The sequence below is a fragment of the Pseudophryne corroboree genome, chromosome 6 (genome assembly GCF_028390025.1).
Source record: "Pseudophryne corroboree isolate aPseCor3 chromosome 6, aPseCor3.hap2, whole genome shotgun sequence".
NCBI lineage: Eukaryota > Metazoa > Chordata > Amphibia > Anura > Myobatrachidae > Pseudophryne > Pseudophryne corroboree.
In genome coordinates, this window is record NC_086449.1 from 390,916,969 (window position 1) to 390,942,726 (window position 25,758).

General features: G+C 46.9%; 1 protein-coding gene across 1 annotated transcript in view; it reads right to left on the reverse strand.

Annotated features, from left to right (window-relative positions):
* Positions 1-866: 866 nt before the first annotated feature.
* The window catches only part of GDI2 (GDP dissociation inhibitor 2), a 203,189-nt gene continuing 178,297 nt past the window's right edge, over positions 867-25,758 (reverse strand). Inside the window, exons 8-11 of the mRNA XM_063926788.1 lie at positions 21,062-21,233; positions 20,699-20,843; positions 12,406-12,460; positions 867-1,438 (exon numbers count right to left, since the gene is read on the reverse strand). Coding sequence (XP_063782858.1) covers positions 1,289-1,438; positions 12,406-12,460; positions 20,699-20,843; positions 21,062-21,233 — 522 coding nt within the window. The 3' untranslated portion in view covers positions 867-1,288. The remainder of the gene's footprint in view (positions 1,439-12,405; positions 12,461-20,698; positions 20,844-21,061; positions 21,234-25,758) is intronic.

Below are 25,758 nucleotides of genomic sequence, written 5' to 3' on the forward strand. Positions count from 1 at the left end.
GTGGTAATTACCACAATGGTTACCGCTGGAGGAGAAGGATCCTCTGGATAGCGTCCCTTTTTGAGGGGGGGGGTTAAACCCTGGGATCCTGAGTCCTCACCAGGTTGCGGAGTCCTCAATGCTGAGTAGATGTGTAGAATCACCAGTGGGCAGATGCTGTTTGCCCAATCCTCTGTAGATGTAGTTCAAAGTCCACTAAAGGTCCAGATAGCCCATAAAGTTTCCAATTGATAGTGGTGAGCTGGAGTCAAAAACGGACGTGTTTCGCTGCAGTGCCTGCAGCTTTTTCAAAGGTCCTGCAGGCACTGCAGCGAAACGCGTCTGGTTTTGACTCCAGCTCACCACTATCAATTGGAAACTTTATGGGCTATCTGGACCTTTAGTGGACTTTGAACTACATCTACAGAGGATTGGGCAAACAGCATCTGCCCACTGGTGATTCTACACATCTACTCAGCATTGAGGACTCCGCAACCTGGTGAGGACTCAGGATCCCAGGGTTTAACCCCCCCCCCCCCCCCTCAAAAAGGGACGCTATCCAGAGGATCCTTCTCCTCCAGCGGTAACCATTGTGGTAATTACCACCATCAGGACTATGCCATCAGCCCTAATTTTCCTCTGCATTTATTTATCTCTAGTCCACATGAAATAAGGAAAGGACAAATCACTGTACTAGCCCTTTGGTGTTCTGGATGTTGTGAAATTTTATCCATCTTTTAATAAGTGTTGTTGATCAAATATATTAATATATATATGTTTTTTAAATAAATGATCCCTTTTTTTCCCACTTTCAGTCCACGAATCTCCATATATAATCAATTAATTTTACTTATTACATCCAATACGGTTTTGAATATATATTGATGTTTAAGCGCTGCTAATTGTGTTTGTTGTATGATCCTTCTAAGTTAGGGCTAGTAACAGCAAATTCTTTTTTTTATTCTGGGCAGCAGCCTCTTCACAAAATGAAATAGGAGGGGGGCATAGAGCGGCTACCAGTGTAGTATCCTTGAATTTCAGTGTTTACAAAAAGCAGGCCTTACAATATTGAGTTTCATACAGTGGCCCAGATTTATCAAGCATTGGAGAGTGATAAACAGCACCGTGATAAAGCACCAACCAATCAGCTCCTAATTTTTCAACAGCGTGTAACATGGCAGTGGGGAGCTGGTTGGTTGGTACGTTAATCACCGTGCTATTTATCACTCTCCAAGGCTTGATAAATCTGGGCCAGTGTTCCTAATTTCCGGAAATACACGTTTGTAGCAGATTCAGACGTATTGAGTCATTACTGATTATCTCCATGGATGTCTACTTTCTTGCGCTTCATCTCTTCAAAGTCAAATTCTGATCCCATCATCCTCTTGTAGATGTCTTTGATGTCATTGCAGGTCGTTTCAAAGTGGGTGGTTGCATCGTATGTGCGTGAGATAAAGATCTGCGGGGAAGATAATCATTACTTGTGCACACAATTTACATTTATTTCCATGTTCAAACCAACAGGTAAACCACGCACGGTAATATTCTAAAATGTACTCGGCCATAATACAAATTTTAGTCTGAACGTGAACAAATAGTTAAGTAAACACTTCTCATTTCTAGTTACATTAAATGCATTTGTGTTAAAAATACTCCAAACATTTCTGTCCAATGCAAATACTTCTCCTGACTGGTGTTATGACAACACACGGAGCAGTTTCAGGGTTTTTTTTTTTTAGACAGACCATTCTATGTGAGGAGCATTAAGACGCAAAATCTGAAATTATTGCTAAACTGTGTTTGAACCGAATAACTTGTTGCATATACTATTTAGCAGGCCTAGCCAACCTGAGGCTCTCCAGCTTTTGTGAAACTACAAATCCCAGCATGCCTTGCCACAGTTTTGCTTTTAGGGAATGCTTAAACTGAGTCAGGGAATGCTGTGATGTGTACAGCTGAAGCCACAGGTTGCTATATACAGTATGGGTCTGTCCCTAGAGCTATAATGTAATGCCACCTTGACCCGGTACTATGGCATGCAAATTACGGAAGACTGGTGATAGCACTCACCTTATTTTTATGGTACAGAGTTGAAATTTTAGATGGGATATGGAAAAGAGAGATGCAAAATATATAACCATAAATAGGGATGAAGAAAGAAAGAAAGAACGAAAGAAAGAAAAAAAAAAATAAAAGGGGGTGGGAGAGGGAATGGGAGTCTATAAAGATACAGTCTGAATGCAGAAGTGGCTATTGCTATGGTGCTGGGAAATGATACACCAGTAAGCTAATGAGCATTTACTAAAACAATTTGACAAACTTGAGGAGTAGTCATAGTGCTTTCCAGTTGTCCAGTATACAAAATGTGTCCACTTACATCTAATCTCCCTGCATGTTATAAAGCCCTTCTAGTCACGTCATGCTGTGGCCTAACTTGTGCAACTTCCATTAAAATGCGTTTAATTCCCAAAATGAAGTAAATATGGCACACAATCAGCTTATGGTGATTAAAATGATATGTGACATGCCTATATCCTGTGTGTGACAGCGGCTGTACTTTTATACAAAATGCACCACACTGTTTTCCTAGTAAACACTGTAACGTACCATTCCGTATGCACATACAGTCGCAGATGCACAAAGAATGTAGATGTGCCGCATAGCATTTTAATAAGACTTTTTTTTCTTAAAAAAAGGACGCCCGACACTAACAGAGTTGCACAGGATCTGACAGTTCAGTCACGCCAGGCATCTCCCCCTGCATGGCAAATTGAGGCAAGCTGTATGAGGACACATCTCTATGTGTTGGAATAGCAGTTCTGATCAATGCAGCATCACTCAAAGGTTGGGTATTATATTTTCTTCTACTTACATGACTAGTCACCCTACATAAGGACAGGACAACCCACATCTCCATTTTCCATAGCCTATTTAAAAATTCAACTCATTACCATACAAATAAGTTAAGTATTAACACCAGTCACAGGTTGGCCAGGCCTTCTTTCTAGTGGTCAACTTCAAAATACACTAAGCCAGCGATTCCCAAACTGCCTCGGGGCAATTGCAAGGGTCGCCTGGGTTGACAGACCAGGACCAAATTAAATTATTTATGGTCCATGTAATAGTCAAAACAGATTGCTTGTGTCTTCCAATCATAAAATATGTGGAAAAATAGAATTGAATCCTGTCCCTCACCACATAACTGAACCCAACGGTGACATAAGCACAAATAATAAAAATTCACACTTTTTTACAGAATTTCTCCACAACAAACTTTTGGGATAGGGGTTCTATGAGAAAGATTCTGATACTCTAGGGTAGGGGTGGCCAACCAGTCAGAAACAAAGAGCCAAACATTTTGTTAGGCACGTCAAAGAGCAGACATCGAGGCGCAGGCGCACATGCAAAAATGGGGTGTGGCCTTGTGCCTGCTAGGCCACGCCTCTGGTATAAAATACATTTAAAAAACCAGATCCACATAAAATACATTTGTAAAACCACTTCCACATAAAATAATTGAGAAAGAATGATCCACATAAAATATATTGAAAAAGCCAGATTCACATAATACACTTCAGCTCCCCCATGTGTCACTCCAGCCAGTACCGGGCTGTGTCACTCCAGCCTGCTACCTCATGTGTCACTCCTGCTAGCACACTCCTACAGTATGTCACTCTGGCCAGCTCCCCCATGAGTCACTCCTGCTAGCACTCTCCTGTGTCACTCCTGCCAGGACCCTCGTATCACTACAGCCCCCCCCCCCTCCCCTCCCCCGAACACATACCTTGTACCATTGCAGCAGCCTCTTATGTGTCCTCTGTTTGCCAGCGGGTGTCTCACCTCTAGTATCTGGCTCTCAGTTTTCAGTGCCCGTAGTGCTGCTGCAGCTGCTGCTGACTGTCTGGAGTGCAGCAGTTTCCGGATCTGATGTGATCATGTGACTTCGAGTGTCGGGAGCCACATTTGACTAAAGAAAGTGCCGCATGAGGCTCAAGAGCCACAGGTTGGCCACCGCTGCTCTAGGGTGCTGTGATTCAGAAACGTTTGGGAACCATTGCACTAAGGGGTAAAAGTAATAGCCTGAGACTTGCAGAAATCGCGAGATCCCAGTGAAGCTGGCCGATGTTATAAAGGTGACAATAGTTTGTTTTGCCTTTTAACTGATTGCAGTAAAACCAGCAAAAAATAGAAATGTAATATCTACCGGTAATTCCTTTTCTCGTAGTCCGTAGTGGATACTAGGGAATGTACTTTAGTACCATGGGGCATAGATCGGGTCCATAGGAACCTGGCACTTTAAGAAATCAATAGTGTGTGCTGGCTCCTCAACTCTATGCCCCTCCTGCAGACAGTCTAGGAGAACTGTGTCCGAGGAGACGGACATACCTTGAGAGAAGGATATACACAAACAGCGGTGAGGTAACGAACCAACACACAACCGTAAAAGGATAGCAATGCTAACCAAACACAGGGAAGCAACGCTAACCAACAACAAGATTAGCAACGCTAATCAAACCTGGAACAGGGACAGCAACAGCAGACCCAACCAGGAACACGTACAACGTAGTAAGTAGGAAACACGAAGCACTGGGGCGGGCATCAAGTATCCACTATGACTACGAGAAAAGGAATTACCGGTAGGTATTAAATTCCTATTTTCTCTAACGTCCTAGTGGATACTTTAGTACCATGGGGAAGTCCCAAAGCTCCCAAAATGGGTGGGAGAGTGCGGAGACCCCTGCAAAACCGCCTGACCAAAGGCCAAGGTATCAAACCTGTAGAACTTTACAAAATGTGTTCGACCCAGACCAAGTGGCTGCACGGCACAACTGTAAGGCCGAGACACCCCGGGCAGCCGCCAAGGAAGAACCCACCGACCTTATGGAATGGGCCGAATAGAAGTCGGCAGCAGCCCTGCAGCCCAAGAATAAGCTTGTTGAATGGTCAACCTGAGCCAATGAGCAATGGACTGCATCAAAGCAGCACAACCAATCTTAGTAGTCTCATGAAGGACAAACAGCGAGTCAGTTTGTGTGACGAGCAGTCGCCTTGACATAAATTCTCAAAGCCCTCACCACATCCAAGGACTTTGGAGCAACTGATGTGTCAGCCATCAATGGAACCACTGTAGGTGAAGATCCACTTGGGTATAACCAACCCCATTGTATATGTAGAGCGTTACTGTAATTGTGAGCGACAATCTATAGGACGTGTATTATTTCATTTACACTTTTTTTTTTAGCAGTGCACAGTTGAGGAAACTCATTTTGGTTGTGCATCTTGTAGTAGGGGTGTTGAGCGACACCCAGAGTTAACCTCGACTGCTGTCGCATAGGGCGCAGTGGTTCTCTGTTTTCTTTGTTAGTTACTATAGGTTGATGTACATGAAAAACCGACACTACTTTCGGCAAAAACTGCGGGCGAGTCCTGAGCTCTGCCCTATCCTCATGAAATATCAAATACGGGCTCTTACAAGACAAAGCCCCCAATTCTGAGACGCGTCTTGCCGAGGCAAACGCCAGCAACATGACAGTCTTCCAAGTAAGATATTTAAATTCCACCCTTTGTAAGGATTCAAACCAATCCAATTGGAGAAAGTTCCAGACCACGTTTAGATACCACGGCGCCGTGGGAGGGATGAAAGGTGGTTGAATGTGAAGAACCCCCTTCAGGAAAGTCTGAACATCCGAACAAAACAGCAAGTTGTCATTAGTAGAAGATGGAGAAAGCCGAAATCTGGACTTTGATGGAGCCTAATCTTAGGCCCATATCCACTGCTGTTTGCAGGAAGAATAGAAAACAACAAAGTCGAAACTTTGTAGGAGCATACTTTCTACCTTCACACCAGGAGACAAATTTCTTCCAGATATGGTGGTAATGTCTAGACGTGACCACCTTCTGGGCCTGGACCATCGTGCAAATCACCTTGCAGGAGAGACCTTTTCTGGCTAGAATTTCCCTCTCAACCTACAAGCCGTGAAACATAGCCTCTGTAAGTCTGGATAGACGAATGGTCCTTGCTGAAGAAAGTCCTTGAGAAGCAGCAGAGGCCAAGGTTCCTCCAAAGACATGGTCAGGAGGTCCGCATACGAGGCCCAAAGAGGCCAATCCAGAGCAATTTAGAATTACCTGAGCGATTTGCCTTTTGAGTCATTTTAGAACTCTTGGAATGAGAGAAACTGGAGGAAACAGGTACACGAACTGCTAAGTCCACGGTGCTATCAGAGCGTCCACAGCAGCCGCCTGCGGGTCCCTCGTTCTGGAACAGTAGTGACGGAGCTTCTTGTTGAGACAAGAAGCCATCAGGTTTATCTGTGGACATCTCCAGGTGAACCAGCTGTTGGAATACATAAGGATGAAGGCCGTGCCTGCTGGGGAAATCCGCTTCCCAGTAGTCCACTCCTGGAATGAACATGGCTGAGATGGCTCTAGCGTTGGCCTCCAATCACAGGACTATCCTTGACACCTCTCGCATTGCGGCCCTGCTTCTTGTTCCTCCTTGTCGGTTTGTGTACAGCACTGCCATGGTATTGTCCGACTGTACTTGGATGGCTTGATGCCTGAAAAGAGAGGAGGCCTGCAGAAGGGCACTGTAAATCGCCCAGAGTTATAGCACATTCCTTGAGAGAGCAGAGTCCTGAGCTGACCATCTTCCATGGAATTGGGCCCCCTGGGTCACTGCTCCCCAATCTCGGAGGTTGGCATCCGTTGTGAGCAGTATCCATGACTGGGAACTGAAACTCCGACCCTCCACTAGGTGAGGAACTTGCAGTCACCACAACATTGTTCTCGGCAACAGAGACACAAGCTGGAGCATGTGTAGGTGAAAACCTGACCACTTGTTCAGTAAATCCAGTTAGAACGGACGGGCACAGGACCTGCTGTACTCAACTGACTCGTATGAGGTCACCATTTTGCCCAGTAAACGAATGCAAACGTGGACTGAGATCCTGTGAGGTTTGAGGACTGAGCGGACCTTAGCTTGGATTGTCAAAACCTTATCCATGGGAAGGTATACCTTCTGAGATACTGTGTCCAGTATCATCCCTATAAACTGAATTCTCTATGACAGTTCCAGGTGAGACTTCTGGAAATTCAGGATCCACCCGTGGTCCGTAAGCAGATGAGTAGTCCAATTGATGGCCTGCAAAAGACTGTCTCTGGACAGCTTTTATCAGGAGATCGTCCAAATAGGGAACAATGTTCCCTCCCATCCAGCGCAATTGCAGCATCATCTCCGCCATGATCTTTGTGAACAACCTTGAAACCGTGTAAAGACCAAAGGGTTAACGCCTGGAATTGAAAATGGCGGTCCAGTATAGTGAACCTGAGGTAAGCCTGAGGAGGCGGCCAAATGAGTATGTGTAGATATGTATCCTTGATATCCAAGGATACCAGGAACTCCCCTTCCTCCAAGCCGTAGACCACCGCCCGTAGGGATTCCATCTTGAACGCACGTAGGTACAGGTTCAGAGATCTGAGGTTCAGTATTGGATGTACCGAACAGTCCGGTTTTGGTACCACAAACAGTTAAATAAAAGCCCCTGTTGTGTGACAGGGGAGGCACTGGAACAGTAACCTCTGGTTAGCAGTAGCTTTTGTATGGCGTCCTGAAAGGTAGCCCTTGCTACAGGACAAACTGGTAAGCTTGACTTGAAGAATCAGAGAGGAGGTATCTGTTGAAAGTCTAACCGGTACCCTTGGGATATGAGGTCCCAAGAGTCCTGGAAGGATTTTGCCCACATATGGGTGAAGTGTTGAAGACGAGCACCTACCTGAAAGTCGCCTTGCTGCTGGGGCCAACCGACACATGGAAGGCTTAGTGAAGAAAGATCCAAAGGTTTGGTCGAGAGATGGAGCAGCCGCTAGCTTACGGGACTTACCTCTGTCTCCTCTTGCAGCATTAGAGGCACCTCTGGCTCTTTGAATCTGGCCACACAAAAGGACTGCAGAGGATAGGGACGTCTAGCAGGAGGCGCAGCAGACGGAATATGGGTAAACTTACCCGCCGTTGCCTGAGAAACCTTCATCCCCAAATAAGGCCTTGCCTGGAAAAGGAAGATTCTCTGCGCTTGTTTTGGAATCAGCATCCGCTGACCACTGTTGCAGCCACAGGGCCCTGCGGGCCGAGACCACCATAGCCGTGGCACGGCCATTGAGGAGACAATTCTTTAATGGCCTCACTCATAATGTTAGCAGCATCCTGGATATGATGCAGCAGTGTCATGATGTCCTCCTGAGGGAGAGAATCAAACCCTTGTATAATATTATCAGACCATTTTACCATAGCCCTTGAAATCCAGATGCATGCAATAGTGGGTCTCTGAGCAACTCCCATCACAGTATATATGGATGTAGTCTCAATCTTGCGGTCAGTAGGGTCCTTGAGGGAGATAGCCCCAGGTACAGGTAATATCAATTTACATGACAGACTGGACACAGACGTATCCACCACAAGGGAGTGGTATCCGTTCACATGGTCGACCATGTTATGGTCGACAGTCATTAGGTCGACCACTATTGGTCGACATTGACATGGCCGACATGGACACATGGTTGACACATGAAAATGGTCGACACATGAAAGGTCGACACATGAAAAGGCCGACATGAGTTTAACTTTTTTTTTCTTTTGGGGAACTTTTCCATACTTTACGATCCACATGGACTACGATTGGAAGGGTAAAGTGTGCCGAGCGAAGCGGTAGCGGAGCGAAGGCACCATGCCCGAAGCATGGCGAGCGAAGCGAGCCATGCGAGGGGACGCGGTGCACTAATTGGGGTTCCCAGTCACTTTACGCAAAAAACGACACCCAAAAAAGTTAAAAAACTCATGTCGACCTTTTCATATGTCGACCTTTCATGCGTCGACCATTTTCATGCGTCGACCATGTGTCCATGTCGACCATGTCAATGTCGACCAATAGTGGGCGACCTAATGACTGTCGACCATAACATGGTCGACCATTCATACCGGAACCCAAGGGAGTTACCCAAATTTTTCTGTCCTCAGAAGGAAAAGGAAAGGAATTCAATAACCACTGAGGGGTCTTGAATTTTGTCAGGATTGACCCTTGCTTACCTGGAGAGTTTAACTCCTTAGAGACAGGAAAGGTAGCAGAGGACTTGTTTTATATGAAAAAAAAAAAAAAACACAACAATTCCTCTTCTGGTTCTGAATCCTTAACCGGTAAGTTGCGTACGTCCCTAATGGAACATATCATGGCCTCAACACCCGGGGACAGAGCATTGTCCCCTTCTATGTTAATTTCCCCCTCATCAAGCTCTGGTAATACAGTATCAGAGTCAGATTGGAGAATCTGTGGAAGGGAGCGTTTATGCGAGACCAATAGAGGGGGCTGAGGAGCTGGTCTGAGGTCAGCAGTCTTAATAAACATTATCTACCAACTGTTTCAGGGACTGTAGTTCTAGTCTAGTTGAGGACAACTCTGTATTTATGTAATGAATCATGTTTATGACAGATTCTAATCATTTTGGTTCCTGCAAACTACTACCCTGAGAGGGTATGGAACATTGATTACACATAAGCATCCCGTCTGGTAAGTAAACTAAGTAGTACATGAAGGACACGCAGCTTTTTCCCAGACATGTTATTGCATAACACACAGAGTTCTGAAAAGACAATGCAGTGACAACACAAACTGTGAGACAGCAACAGCACCCCAGACAGTCCTTATGGAGCGACACAGAGGAATTTGACCAGCACACAAAATCCAGGCAAGCAGTACTCCCCTGGAAATAATCTATGTATAGATATAGAATATGCAGCAGTGAATCACCGCTAATATGCTCCCCCATTCTCTATAGCCTCCTGGTACCAGTACTATTGGTGTGCAGCAGGGTCTGTGGTGGAGCTCTGTTACGCAGCCTTTCAGTCAGCACCCGCTGGTCCCGCTCTCCGGGAAGCCCCGCCCCTTCAATGGTGCACAGTCCCATTCTGTTTATACTGGCTTAAATAGTTTTTTTACTAAACGCCTACAGTGTAAAATAAGGAAGCTTTCACCTTCTATCGCCAGTCTTTGGGTCAGCAGTGGGCACTGCAGCTCGCAGCCCGTGACCGCCGCCACATGACACCGGGGACCCCGGTGTAAACACTCACCACACCGGTCCTATTATTCAGCATCTGTTAGGGGGTGGCGGCGTGCCGCTGGCCTGGGCACTTACAGTGTATTATGTGAAACAGAGCCTCAGGATCTTAATGTCCTGTCAGCGGGGATTACAGAACCATTAACCCTCAGGAGGTTGGTCCAGTCTCCCTCTTAAGTCCCACGACGCAGGAGACTGGCTGCCAGCCAGTACTGCCTGTAAAAAAACAAAATCAAATTTCTGAAGAAAACTCTCTGGAGCTCCAAAGGAATGCACCTGGCTCCTTGGGCACATCTTTATAAACAGAGTCTGCAGGAGGGGCATAGACGGGAGGAGCCAGCACACACTATTGATTTCTTAAAGTGCCAGGCTCCTATGGACCCGATCTATACCCATGGTACTACAGTACATTCCCCAGTATCCACTAGGACGTTAGAGAAAATATTAGTAACATTTTTAAGTCAAGAAGATGGTCACAAAAATAAAAAGTATAGTTTCCTATAGTCAAAAAGCCTGAGCTCAACAAGACTGCATAGCAGAGGCGTCACCGGGTGTGGTGACACCCGGTGCTCGCCCCTGATCTCCTGCCGCGATCGCGGCAAAAAGGGGCGTGACCCTGTACTTAGGGGGCGTGGCTTCGCCGGGATCCCGGAATCGTCACTCTGGGGGCGTGCCCAGCATCTCCGGGGATGCTGGGCTTCCCCCAGAGCCAGTCTCCGTCCGCTGTCGGCTCCTCTTCTGTGACAGGAGCCGGGTGCTGTAGGAGACTTTCTCACTGCAAGCACCTGGTTCCTGTCAGTGCGGAGGAGCTGACATTTGGTGTCACCCTACTCCAGGCGTCACACCCGGGTGCGGGCCGCACCCGCCTTGTGACGCCACTGCTGCATAGTTCAGACAATGGGGCTTAATCCTAATAGCAGCTATATGCCACACTCACACTACCTGTAGACTAATGGGTTTTGTTTGCAGCGCCACATTTCTCTCAACTACAATGATCACTTTCACACCTAATAGGATAAGTATGTTACATAATAAAGTATCACTGAAGTAGTAACCAGCAATAGCTACAAAGTAACTGGCACCTCTCAGGAACTCCTTATTTGATAGCATGCCTGTACTGGCCATTTAGTCTCTGAACAAAGTGACATTTACTATTAAAAACAGAAAGCTGTTCCAAGCATTCTTTACATGGGTTGGTATCAGGAGACTAAGCAGTCGGGATCCCAGGGGTCACCATACAGCAGGCTCGGTGGCTCGCTGCACTTGCTACAGTTTCTATTCCCACTCTATAGGTGTCGTGGACACCCACGAGTGTGAATAGTCCCTGTAAGCAGCATGCCGACTATCGGCCAGGGCAGAGACCGGGATTCCGGTGTCAGTGTAGTGACCTGTGGGATCCTCATCACCGGTCACATAACTGGATCCCTTTTACATTGGAGTAATAAAGCAACCAAAATGAATTGAGGTATACTGTCTAGAATCTACTTACATACAGATCTATCCATGAGGTTTAGAATCATCTAGACCAGTGATGGGGAACCATGGCACTCCAGCTGTTCAACTACACATCCCATCATGCCCTGCTACAGTTTTAGCATGGCCAAATAGCATAAGTGTAGCAGGGCATGCTGGGATGTGTAGTTCAACAGCTGGAGAACCAAGGCTCCCCATCACCGATTTCTAGACCAGTGGTTCTCAACCTTGGTCCTCAAGTACCCCCAACAGTTCATGTTTTCCAGGTCACCTAGCAGTTGAACAGGTGTCTTCATTACTCACTGACACATTATAAAAGACCCACAGGTGGAGCAAATTATTTCACTTGCAATCCTGTGAGGAGACCTGGAAAACATGAACTGTTGGGGGTACTTGAGGACTGAGGTTAAGAACCACTGTTCTAGACTGACTACTATTTGGATGGTTAACTACTTGGACCCTTATTAGCATGACAAAGCCTGTCATCTCTTCGTATGAGCCATACTTTAATGGACTGTCAGACTCAACGCTTTAGTTAGGTCAAGTGGTTTCCTATTGAACATTGAGAGATAAGAAGTTATTTTGTTTTACTATTGTTCTCTGCTATCAATATTCACAATATATGTGTTGCTTTGTTTTATAAAGCTGCTATATATTTACCTGTTATCCCCGTATAGGTATCAATAATAATCAAATCTGAAGTGCAGTAATTATGTTTAACACCTTTCCCTATTTCTGCACCTACACAATCACAGATATATAGAAAGATGTATTCCACTGCTCAGCAAGCACTAATCATAATTAGTCCATGGGTACAACTCCAATTTCATACTTGAATAGACTTACCTGACTTTCTGTTCCCAAATCAGTTGGACTATACATGTCACTAATGCTAACAAACCTAGAGAGGGGGAAGAAAATAATATGTTAAATATAAGCAATCACAGGATACTTTAGGACATATCACCTTCAAGACACTCATCTAAGCACTGAATAATTTTATCTTTCGTTTATTAAACTAGTAACCTCAGTCTGCCCTTCCTGATCATGATACCGCTCACCAGTATATAGATTACCCCTCCACTGAGCTGTAAGAGTGCATTAGTATTGTCCCAGCAGGTCTATTGCATAACGCTATCCTGAAGGAGAGCAAAGACTATACCGCTGGGGTTAATTAGGAAGTGCTAGTAGAAAACCTGCCTCTTGCTTCAGGGGAGGATGTGCAAAGTAAAGGAAAAGGGATAGGTTGGGGAGAGGGGACTTGTTTAGCTTCATATCCTCCATATATTGCGCAATTCAATTAGAAAATTGCGCAAATCGGCATATGCGTAATAATTTTTAATTGGGCTGCCGGGGTTAAATATAAGTGAAAATGGGGATAGCTGCCTGTACCCCAAAAAAGACAAAACTAATATAGGATAACAGTATAGAAGTCTATTATTGGTCATAAAAGGAAGAAAAAAAAAGAAAAAAATTGGTGGTTCATAAAATAAAATGGCAGCTATATGCATTGTTCTAAAACATAAAAAAAAAAAAGGATAGAATACTATTTTTTATGCAAAATAAATGCTGTACTTAAATTAGGAGTTCATTAAAAATGGGTGATGTATATATTTAGGTCATTTTAAGCCAAAAATTCCCCAACACCACCCACCTGTAAGCCTAACACCACCTGTTCCACTCCAAGCATCCCCATAAACCCGTCCTATAGCTTGCAGGCCAATTTGCTGCATTCTTTACCCAAAAATGACATATCATTAAAATTAAAATCTTCTGAGCGCCCAATTGATCATTAGGTGGGGTGTCCCAGTGGTTCTTAACCAAGACCCAATATTTTTATCTTAAAATAGGTGTTTTTTGTCCCCCAACTTTACACCTGGTCAGGAGGTGGTAAAATCTACTGTTAAAACCTATGGGGTATTATCGTTGGTAAAGTTCTGCAAATACTGTACTTGGATGTCAGTTTTCACAAGTCGCGATAACAGCACATTTTTCACTTGAAAACAGGTTATTGCAGCTAATTCAATTCTCCCCTAAAGCATAACATGATACGACTTCCTGTTTATTATTACTATCCTACAAAAAAAAGTTTACAAGCCAAAATCCTAAATGAGTTTCTACTGTACATGGTCTGTCAGACTGACTGGTCTGCATTTTACTGCTCAATATTAAAAAAACAACGAGATTTATGGTAAGAACTTACCTTTGTTAAATCTCTTTCTGCGAGGTACACTGGGCTCCACAAGGATAGACATTGGGGTGTAGAGTAGGATCTTGATCCGAGGCACCAACAGGCTCAAAGCTTTGACTGTTCCCAGAATGCACAGCGCCACCTACTCTATAACCCCGCCTCCCTGCACAGGAGCTCAGTTTTTAGTTAACCAGCCCAATGCAGTAGCAGGAAAAGTGACGACAACGGTTAGTAGCCACATACACCACACTCTCACGACAGGAGAAGTGTCAGCTTCTTTGGATTGGTATGGCATTAGCCGCTAAGTGCGTCAGGGTGGGCGCCTTGTGGAGCCCAGTGTACCTCGCAGAAAGATTTAACAAAGGTAAGTTCTTACCATAAATCTCGTTTTCTGCTGCGGGGTACATTGGGCTCCACAAGGATAGACATTGGGGATGTCCTAAAGCAGTTCCTTATGGGAGGGGACGCACTGTAGCGGGCACAAGAACCCGGCGTCCAAAGGAAGCATCCTGGGAAGCGGCAGTATCGAAGGCATAGAACCTAATGAACGTGCTCCCAGAGGACCACGTAGCCGCCTTGCACAATTGTTCAAGGGTCGCACCACGTTGGGCCGCCCAAGAAGGTCCAACTGACAGAGTAGAATGGGCCGTAATGTGAGCAGGAGCTGACAGACCAGCCTTCACATAAGCATGTGCAATCACCATTCTAATCCACCTGGCCAGAGTCTGCTTGTGAGCAGGCCAGCCACGTTTGTGAAATCCAAACAAAACAAAGAGAATCAGATTTTCGAACAGAATGCAGTTCTCTTCACATAGGTACGGAGAGCCCGTACCACATCCAAAGACCGCTCTTTGGGAGACAAATCAGGAGAAACAAGTGCCGGAACCACAATCTCCTGATTAAGGTGGAACGAGGACACCACCTTTGGTAAATAACATGGACGAGTCCGAAGTACCGCCCGGTCACGGTGAAAAATCAGATATGGGGAACTACAGGAAAGGGCACCCAAATTTAACACTCTTCTAGCCGAGGCAATAGCCAGCAAGACCACCACCTTAAGGGAAAGCCACTTAAGATCAGCTGAATCAAGGGGTTCAATCGGAGGCTCCTGCAACGCCTCCAAAACCACCGACAAGTCCCAAGGAGCCACAGGCGGGACATAGGGAGGTTGGATACGCAACACACCCTGAGTGAAAGTATGAACATTAGGCAAAGTCGCAATTTTTCTCTGAAACCACACCGACAAGGCAGAAATATGAACCTTTATGGAGACCAGACGCAGGCCCAACTCTAGGCCTTGCTGCAGAAAAGCCAAAAGCTTGGCTGTACTAAACTTGGAAGCATCATAATTGTTAGATGCGCACCAAACAAAGTAGGAATGCCAGACCCTATGGTAAATCCGAGCAGAAGCCGGTTTCCGGGCCCGCAACAGTTTTAATGACCTCTTCAGAAAAACCCTTAGCCCTCAAGACGGAAGTTTCAAGAGCCACGCTGTCAAAGACAGCCAGGCTAGGTCCTGGTAGACACAGGGGCCCTGAACGAGGAGGTCTGGGCGTTGTGGAAGTAGAATTGGACGCTTTGACGATAGGCCCTGCCGGTCTGAGAACCAGTGCCGTCTGGGCCACGCTGGAGCTATGAGAAGCAGATTTCTTTTTTCTTGCTTGAACTTCCGAATTACCCTGGGCAGGAGAGACACCGGAGGGAACACATACGGCAGCCGAAACCTCCACGGCACCGCCAGCGCATCCACGAATGCTGCTTGAGGATCCCTTGTCCTTGCTCCGAAGACCGGAACCTTGTGATTGTGTCGAGACGCCATCAGATCCACGTCTGGAAGACCCCACTTTTCCACGAGGAGTTGAAACACTTCTGGATGGAGGCCTCACTCGCCGGCATGCACGTCCTGACGACTGAGAAAATCCGCTTCCCAATTCAGGACTCCCGGAATGAATATTGCTGATATGGCCGGTAGATGGCGTTCCGCCCAACATAGAATCCGTGAGACTTCCTTCATTGCCAAACGGCTTTCAGTGCCGCCTTGATGATTTATGTAAGCCACTGTGGTGGCGTTGTCCGACTGTACTTGAACAGGACGATTCTGAATTAAATGCTGGGTCAGGTTCAACGCATTGAAGACCGCCCGCAATTCCAGAATGTTGATCGAGAGGAAAGATTCCTCCTTGGTCCACCGACCCTGAAGGGAGTGTTGCTCCAGCACCGCACCCCAACCTCTTAGACTGGCATCTGTCGTCAACAGGACCCAGTTGGATATCCAGAAGGGACGACCCCTGCACAATTGTTGGTCCCGGAGCCACCAGTGTAGCGACAGACGGACATCCGGAGTCAAGAACATCATTTGAGATCTGATCCGGTGAGGCAGGCCGTCCCACTTGTCTAGAATCAGCCTCTGGAGGGGGCGAGAATGGAATTGAGCATACTCCACCATGTCGAATGCTGATACCATTAGGCCCAGCACATGCATTGCCGAATGTATCGACACTTGCGGACGGGAAAGGAAGCAACGAATCCTGTCCTGAATCTTCAGGAATTTCTCCTGAGACAAGAACAACCTCTGGTTGTGAGTGTCCAACAACGCTCCCAGGTGCACCATGCTCTGAGCAGGGACCAGAGAGGATTTCTTTCAGTTGATGAGCCACCCGTGGGCTTGTAGAAACCGGACCGTCATATCCAGATGACGCAGGAGAAGATCTGGGGAATTTGCCAGGATTAACAAGTCGTCCAGATAAAGCAGTATCCTGACCCCTTGACGGCGGAGTACCACCGGCATCACCGCCATAACTTTGGTGAAGACTCACGGAGCCGTTGTTAAACCAAAAGGTAACGCCCGAAACTGGTAATGTAGGTTGCCAATAGCGAACCTCAGGTATTGTTGATGTGACACTGCTATAGGAATATGCAGGTAAGCATCCTGTATGTCCAGGGAGACCATGTAGTCCCCAGGTTCCAAGGCCAGAACTATAGAGTGAAGGGTTTCCATACGGAACTTGAAAACCTTCACAAACCTGTTCAATGCCTTGAGGTTTAGAATGGGCCGGGAGGACTCATTCGGTTTCGGGACTAGAAACAGCGGAGAATAGTACCCCCGGCCCCTCTGAGCAAGAGGCACCTGTACGACGACTCCTGTATCCAGGAGGGTCTGTACCACCGAGTGTAGAGTTTTTCCCTTTGTCTGGTCCAAAGGGACGTCTGTCTGGCAAAATCGATGAGGGGGTCGGTATTTGAAGGCTATGGCGTAACCTCGAGTGATGACTTCCCGTACCCATTCCTGGGTATACCCTAGAAGCCGGCCCCCCACCCTGGGATCCCCCAGGGGGAGGCCCGCCCAGTCATGCAGCAGGCTTATCGGTCTTGGCAACTGGCTGACGGGCAGCCCAGGCTCTTTTGGGCTTCGGCTTACCAGGTTTGGAAGTGCGGGCCTGCTTATGGTACGCCTGACCTTTTGCTTTACCTGAAGGACGAAAGGGGCGAAAGGACGCACCTTTAGCCTTCGACATAGAAGGAGCAGTATTAGGCAGACAGGCAGTTTTGGCAGTAGCCAAGTCAGCCACAATCTTATTTAAGTCCTCCCCAAACAGAATATCTCCCTTGAAAGGGAGTACCTCCAGGGTTTTTCTAGAGTCCAGATCCACAGACCAGGATCTCAACCACAATATCTGGCGAGCCAGGACTGACGTAGTAGAGGCCTTGGCTGCTAGGATACCGGCATCAGAAGCCGCCTCTTTAATATATCGAGAAGCTGTGACAATATATGACAAGCATTGTCTAGCATGGTCAGAAGAGATTTCAGCTTCTAACTCCAAGGCCCATGCTTCAATAGCCTCTGCAGCCCATGTAGCTGCAATAGTGGGCCTTTGGGCAGCACCCGTGAGGGTGTAAATCGCTTTCAGACAAACCTCCACACGATTATCCGTAGGCTCTTTTAAAGACGTGACGGTCGTGACAGGTAGAGCTGAGGAAACCACCATCCTAGCCACATGCGAGTCCACTAGAGGAGGCGTTTACCAATTTTTAGTCAGCTCTGGCGCGAGAGGATAGCGAGCCAGCATCTGCTTTTGAGGCACAAACTTCGTACCCGGGTTTTCACAGGGTTCCTGGCGTATATCCACTAGGTGGTCAGAGTGAGGTAAAACTTGCTTAGCCACCTTCTGACGCTTGAACCTATCTGGTTTCTTAGGAGGAACGGATGGCTCGGGATCATCCGTAATCTGCAGAATTAACTTAATAGCCCCCAAAAGATCAGGAACATCCACATGTGAACTACCCTCCCCATCAGCCGTATCCGAGTCAGAACCTGAGGGGTCAGTATATGTGCCGTCTTCATCAGACGAGGTGTCAGTGACAGCAGTGGATTGTGAGGAGATAAGAGCTCGCTTAGAGGACCTCTTGGACTTAGGCGAGCGTTGGTCAGACTTTTTAGTAGTCAAGGACTGGTTCAACTTCTTTAATTGAGCAGATAAATCGTCCGACCACGGCGGGTTAGCTGCAGGGACCACATACGGTTGTACTGGCATTGGGGGTCCCATAGGGGGAGTTAGTTTATGAACTAGCGTATGCAGAAGCGTGGAAAAAGCGGCCCACGGTGGTTCAGTATGTGCCTCCGTTGCCACAGTCCCACTGGGGGGCAAGGAGCCCCCCAGAACCAGAGCCCACAGCTGCTATATTCTCCTCATATGGCCCCGTGGCGTCAGCAACACCGGCAGTGTGTTCAGCCCCAGAACCGTTACCCTCAGAAGCAGACATGATATAATTTGCAGTATGAGGTTGACAGTACAATTATCAGCAGCACTATACCACTAAACCCAAACCCCTGCGCAGTGTAGTCAGCACTAGCAGAGATAAAGGAGAGATATGGTGACTAAATCACAGAGAAAAATACGTAATACAGTATATCTTTGTGAAAATCCTATATTAGATAACACCTGACGCGCCAAGCCCCCTCAGGTTATGGAATATAGGGATAGCAGGTTGAGTGAAAGACACGAAATGGACACCACTCAGCAATCAAATGCACACACAGAAAGTCACAGTTTGTACAATGCAGAGGTTATTACTGACAATAATACTGCACTGGACTAGCTTACACAGCTATATAACGATAGATATAACAGTACACAGTAAGAACTGGATGTATATCACAGGGTAATTGTACTAGAAAACCCTGACTAAGTGCACTCATTCTTAACTATCACTGTCTAAAAAGGCAGGTAGAATACTTAAGTGTCATGTAAAGGCACAGCGCTGACAACCAGGCGGCTTTACATAGGATGATTTGCCCAAGCAGTCCCAGGAACAGTGAGATGAGGGATAATGGCGCCGCAGACACTGACAGGGAGTAAGGAAAAGACAGATATGCAGCTCCAGGGCGGGAACACTTGCTAGAAATAGCGCCCTGGGGGAGGGGATTCAGGTCTAAGCCTTATCCCCTCTGCTGGCAAAACCACCGGGTACTGTGGACGATATAAGAATTGGTTTAGAGAGAAAACCTGACCTGCGCCCATGCCCTGATGATCTAGTGGGATCGCCTGTACTGCCACATTGTCCACCACCAGCGCACACGGCCCGCCTCCCACTGACCGCGCCAGATCGCGAAAAAGCGGGACCCACTTACCACCTCCCGAAGCGCGGCCACGCGATCCTGGAGAGCACCAGCCATGTGTGTCTAACGTGAAGAAAACCGGAGCCTCCGCTGTAGGTACTCGGCAACCAGGGCTCGGGAGTGTACAGCGCCGCTGGGGAGAGCTGGAGCTGCAGCAGTGAATGTCACAAGACATTTACCACCGCTGCTGCCCTTGAAGTCTTCACTTTTTACCTCATAAAAAGCTTTTCTTAGGGCTGCTTGGTGCAGCCCCTCTGTTCAGTGCCTGCTTACTGCAGCACCAACTTACAAAACTGAGCTCCTGTGCAGGGAGGCGGGGTTATAGAGGAGGCGGCGCTGTGCATTCTGGGAACAGTCAAAGCTTTGAGCCTGTTGGTGCCTCGGATCAAGACCCTACTCTACACCCCAATGTCTATCCTTGTGGAGCCCAGTGTACCCCGCAGCAGAAAAATGTTTACAAAAAAAAAACCAAACAAAAAAAAACAATTATTTAAGAAATTTGCATTTGAAAACAGCAGTTCTGAACATTGTTCGTTGCTGGAACTCTATCCTGCATACACATGAGCAGGCAATCTGCTTATTTCAAATAGGCCTGCATGTCGAGGAAATTGTATATTTTTTCCAATTAAACTTTGAAATATATTTAAGATGGATTAACTTTATTTTTTTATTTTTTTTAAATATGCCTAGTGCCGTGTCTTACAACCTAACCCCTCCTACCTCTGTAGGCCCCCACTACAATAGAACCCACACTGAGGCACCCCCCACCACTATGTGTCAATCTAAACCCACCCCGCTCTGTCCCTCAGGGCCACTTACTATATTTGGGAATTATACCTATACTTCACCAGTGTCAAAATGTTCTCTCCTGCAGACATTACTCATTCTCCTGTGGCACTTAACCCTCTCTCATCCTGCAGAGTGCAGTGAACCATGGGGGCCTAATGATCTTTCCCCCTCTGCTGCAACTGATCTCTTCACATGGTTTTCGCACAGCGTTATAGGGCATAATTTAGGGAGTGATGTCAGCGATCACAGACTGCAACATCACTCCCTGGGGGCCGTAGCAGGAGATCCATTCTGTGCATATGCAGAACGGATCTCCTTCATGACGGACAGGGGATAGAGTGTGAAGGGATGGTCGTATGGGATGTGACAGTGTCAGCATAAGTCCAGCTGACTACGGTCGCATCCTGTGCAACCGTACTAAATGGTCTTCAAATTCCACCCAAAAAGGAAACCGTTTATCGTCTACACTTAAAGGACAACTCAACTGAAAACTCCAAAGTAATTTTTGTACACATCGTTCACAAAACAAAAAGTGCACTTACTTCTGCTCAATAGGCTCCAGGAGTTCGAGAGCAGGCGTGATTTCTCTCTCAGGATCATTCGTTTCTACAGTAGTGCTGACTATCGCAATGTATTTTCCTTGAGCAGCCACATTGTGTGCATGGGAAATCATGCACACATAGATATCTTAAAAAGTGAAAAAAAATTACATTTAGGATGGATTCACTGATAAAAGGGCATACAATAAAAAGGTTACAAAATAATATTCTAATACGGACTTGCATTGTGACCCAGCCCTTTCCTCATGTGACACATCAGGGACCATTTAAATTAGACTTCATACATTTTTAGGTGAATACAGAATGAGCAAATGAATCATAACTAATAATATACAGGGAACGCACCAGATTTTCTGTTGACTTGGATTTGAGGAATGATGATCTGGCAGGAGTTGGCATCATTGGTGTTCTTTATTGGGTGGCTCAAAATACAAATTACACGAATAACCTGCCCTACTTTAGAGACCCGATCTGCAACATAACTAGGGTCACAAATCAACTGCTTGCATCGCGCAACCTGCAAAACAGAATTAGAGGGGGGGAAAAATGTAATAACACATTAAAATGGGGGAGAAAATAAATTAATTAAAAAGGAAGATAAAGAAGGGAGGATTTAATGCCACAGACTTTTGAAAAAACCAAAACCTTTCTGGCAAAATATTCTGTTTGTAGAGATCATGCCTTCCCCCCATCCCCCAATTATTTATTTTTTACTATTCTCAATAAAGACCATACAAATGCTGAGCTGCATTAGGTACCATGAACAGCCCAATTTCTGTGTAAAAAATAAGATTTTAAACCTACCGGTAAATCTATTTCTCCTAGTTCGTAGAGAATGCTGGGGACTCTGTAAGGACCATGGGGTATAGATGGGCTCCGGCAGGAGATAGGGCACCTAAAAAGAACTTAGACTATGGGTGTGCACTGGCTCCTCCCTCTATGCCCCTCCTCCAGACCTCAGTTAGAGAACTGCGCCCAGAGGAGATGGACAATACAAGGCAGGATTTAGAAATCCAAGGGCAAGATTCATACCAGCCCACACCAATCATACCATGTAACCTGGAACATACATAACCAGTTAACAGTATGAACAACAACAACAGTAACGGTCCAAGACCGATGTCAACTGTAACATAACCCTTATGTAAGCAACAACTATATACTAGTCTTGCAGAGTTTCCGCACTGGGACGGGCGCCCAGCATCCTCTACGGACTAGGAGAAATAGATTTACCGGTAGGTTTAAAATCTTATTTTCTCTTACGTCCTAGAGGATGCTGGGGACTCCGTAAGGACCATGGGGTTTATACCAAAGCATCCAATCGGGCGGGAGAGTGCATATGACTCTGCAGCACCGACTGAGCAAACGCTAGGTCCTCATCAGCCAGGGTATCAAACTTGTAGAATTTAGCAAAAGTGTTTGACCCCGACTAAGTCGCCGCTCGGCAAAGTTGTAAAGCAGAGACGCCTCGGGCAGCCGCCCAAGAAGAGCCCACCTTCATAGTGGAATGGGCCTTAACCGAATTTGGTACCGGCAATCCAGCCGTAGAGTGAGCCTGCTGAATCGTATTACAGATCCAGCGAGCAATAGTCTGCTTTGAAGCAGGAGCGCCAATCTTATTGGCCGCATACAGGACAAACAGAGCCTCTGTTTTCCTAATTCTAGCCGTCCTGGCTACATAAATCTTTAAGGCCCTGACTACGTCCAGGGATCTGGAATCCTCCAGGTCACCGGTAGCCACAGGCACCACAATAGGTTGATTCATATGGAACGACGAAACCACTTTAGGCAAAAATTGCGGACGTGTCCTCAATTCAGCTCGATCCACATGAAAAATCAAGTAGGGGCTCTTATGTGAAAGAGCCGCCAATTTTGACACTCGCCTTGCTGATGCTAAGGCCAACAACATGACCACCTTCCAGGTAAGAAATTTCAACTCAACCTTGTTAAGCGGTTCAAACCAGTATGATTTTAGGAACTGCAACACCACGTTCAGGTCCCATGGTGCCACTGGAGGCACAAAAGGGGGCTGGATGTGCAGCACTCCCTTTACAAACGTCTGGACTTCTGGAAGAGAAGCCAATTCCTTCTGAAAGAAAATCGAGAGGGACGAAATCTGTACCTTAACCGAGCCTAATTTCAGGCCCATATCCACTCCTGTCTGTAAGAAGTGGAGAAGACGACCCAGATGAAAATCTTCCGTAGGTGCATTCTTGGTCTCACACCAAGACACATACTTTTGCCAGATACGGTGATAATGTTTTATCGTCACCTCCTTCCTAGCCTTTATTAAAGTAGGGATGACCTCTTCCGGAATCCCCTTTTTTGCTAGGATTCGGCGTTCAACCGCCATGCCATCAAACGTAACCGCGGTAAGTCTTGAAATACACAGGGCCCCTGCTGCAACAGGTCTTCCCTCATAGGAAGAGGCCAGGGGTCTCCTGTGAGCATCTCTTGTAGATCCGAGTACCAGGCCCTTCGAGGCCAGTCTGGGTCAATGAGTATCGCCTGTACTCTAATTCGTCTTATGATCCTCAACACTTTCGTGATGAGAGGAAGAGGAGGAAACACGTAGACCGATTCGAACACCCACGGTGTTACCAGTACGTCTACTGCTACTGCCTGAGGGTCCCGAGACCTGGCACAACACCTCCGAAGTTTTTTGTTGAGGCGTGACGCCATCATGTCTATTTGAGGAGTTCCCCAAAGACGTGTTACATCTGCAAAGATTTCTTGATGAAGTCCCCACTCCCCTGGATGGAGATCGTGTCTGCTGAGGAAGTCTGCTTCCCAGTTGTCTACTCCCGGAATGAAGACAGCCGACAGAGCGCTTACATGATTTTCCGCCCAGCGAAGTATCCTTGTGGCTTCCGCCATCGCGACTCTGCTTCTTGTCCCGCCTTGGCGGTTCACCTGAGCCACTGCTGTGACATTGTCTGATTGAATCAGAACCGGTAGGTTTAGAAGAAAACTCTCCGCTTGTCGAAGGCCGTTGTAAATGGCCCTGAGTTCCAACACATTGATGTGTAGACAGGACTCCTGGTCTGACCAAAGACCCTGAAAAATCTTTCCCTGTGTGACCGCTCCCCATCCTTGGAGGCTCACGTCCGTGGTAACCAGGATCCAGTCCTGAATCCCGAACCGGCGACCCTCCAGCAGGTGAGCACTTTGCAACCACCACAGGAGGGACACTCTGGTTCCTGGGGACAGAGTTATTTTCCGATGTAAATGCAGATGGGACCCGGACCACTTGTCCAGAAGGTCCCATTGAAAAATCCTTGCATGGAACCTTCCGAAGGGAATGGCCTCGTAGGCCGCCACCATTTTCCCCAGAACTCGAGTGCATTGGTGAACTGACACCCTTTTCGGTTTTAGCAGGTCTCTGACCATGTTCTGGATGTCTTGGGCTTTCTCTATTGGAAGGAAGACCTTCATTTGTTCCGTATCCAGTATCATACCTAGGAACGGTAGTCGAGTTATCGGAATCAACTGCGACTTCGGTAGATTTAGAATCCAACCGTGTTGCTGGAGCACTCTCAGAGAGAGCGCCACACTGCTCAGCAATTTCTCTCTTGATCTCGCTTTTATCAGGAGATCGTCCAAGTATGGGATAATTGTGACTCCATGCTTGCGCAGGACCACCATCATTTCCGCCATTATCTTGGCGAAAATCCTCGGGGCCGTGGAAAGTCCAAACGGCAACGTCTGAAATTGGTAATGACAATCCTGTACAGCGAATCTCAGGTATTCCTGATGGGGGGCATATATGGGGACATGAAGGTACGCATCCTTTATGTCCAGAGACACCATAAACTCCCCCTCTTCCCTGTTGGCTATTATTGCTCTGAGAGATTCCATTTTGAATTTGAATCTTTTTATGTACAGGTTTAGGGATTTCAGATTCAAAATCGGTCTGACCGTACCGTCCGGTTTCGGGACCACAAATAGGGTTGAATAGTAACCTCTTCCCTGCTGGTGCAGGGGAACCTTGATTATCAATTGCTGTATACACAGCGTTTGAATTGCAGCTAACACCACATCCCTTTCCGATGTGGAAGCTGGTAGGGCCGATTTGAAAAATCGGCGCGGGGGCACCTCCTCGAATTCCAATTTGTAACCCTGGGAAACTATTTCCAACACCCAGGGATTCAGGTCCGAACTGACCCAGACCTGACTGAAAAGTCGAAGACGTGCCCCCACCGGTGCGGACTCCCTCAGGGGAGTCCCAGCGTCATGCTGTGGGTTTTGGAGCAGCCGGGGAGGACTTTTGTTCCTGGGCACCTGCCGAAGCAGGTGCTCTCTTGCCTCTGCCCTTACCTCTGGCGAGGAAAGAGGATCCCCGACCTCTTTTGGACTTGTGCGACCGAAAGGACTGCATCTGATAGGGTGTTGCTTTCTTTTGCTGTTGGGGAATATATGGTAAAAAATTTGATTTACCTGCTGTAGCTGTGGAAACCAGGTCCGTCAGCACATCCCCAAACAATACATCACCCTTATAGGGTAGTACTTCCATATGTTTTTTGGAATCCGCATCACCCGTCCATTGGCGAGTCCATAAGGATCTTCTCGCTGAGATAGACATGGCATTGGCCCTAGAAGCTAGCAATCCAATGTCCCTTTGAGCATCCCTCATAAATAAGACTGCGTCTTTTATATGGGCTAGAGTTAGGAATATAGTATCCTTATCCATAGTATCAAATTGATCTGTCAGCTCATCTGTCCAAGCTGCAATTGCGCTACACACCCATGCCGACGCAATCGTCGGTCTTAACACAGCACCCGTATGAGAATAAATACCCTTTAAGGTAGTTTCTTGCCTGCGATCTGCAGGGTCCTTAAGGGCCGCTGTGTCAGGAGACTGTAGCGCCACTTTTTTGGACAAGCGCGTCAGGGCCTTGTCCACAGTGAGGGGTGATTCCCAAATTTCCCTGTCCTGCTTAGGGAAGGGGTATGCCATATAAATTCTTTTGGGGATCTGCGTCTCTTATCCGGAGTCTCCCAAGCTTTTTCAAAGAACTCATTTAATTCATGCGATGTGGGAA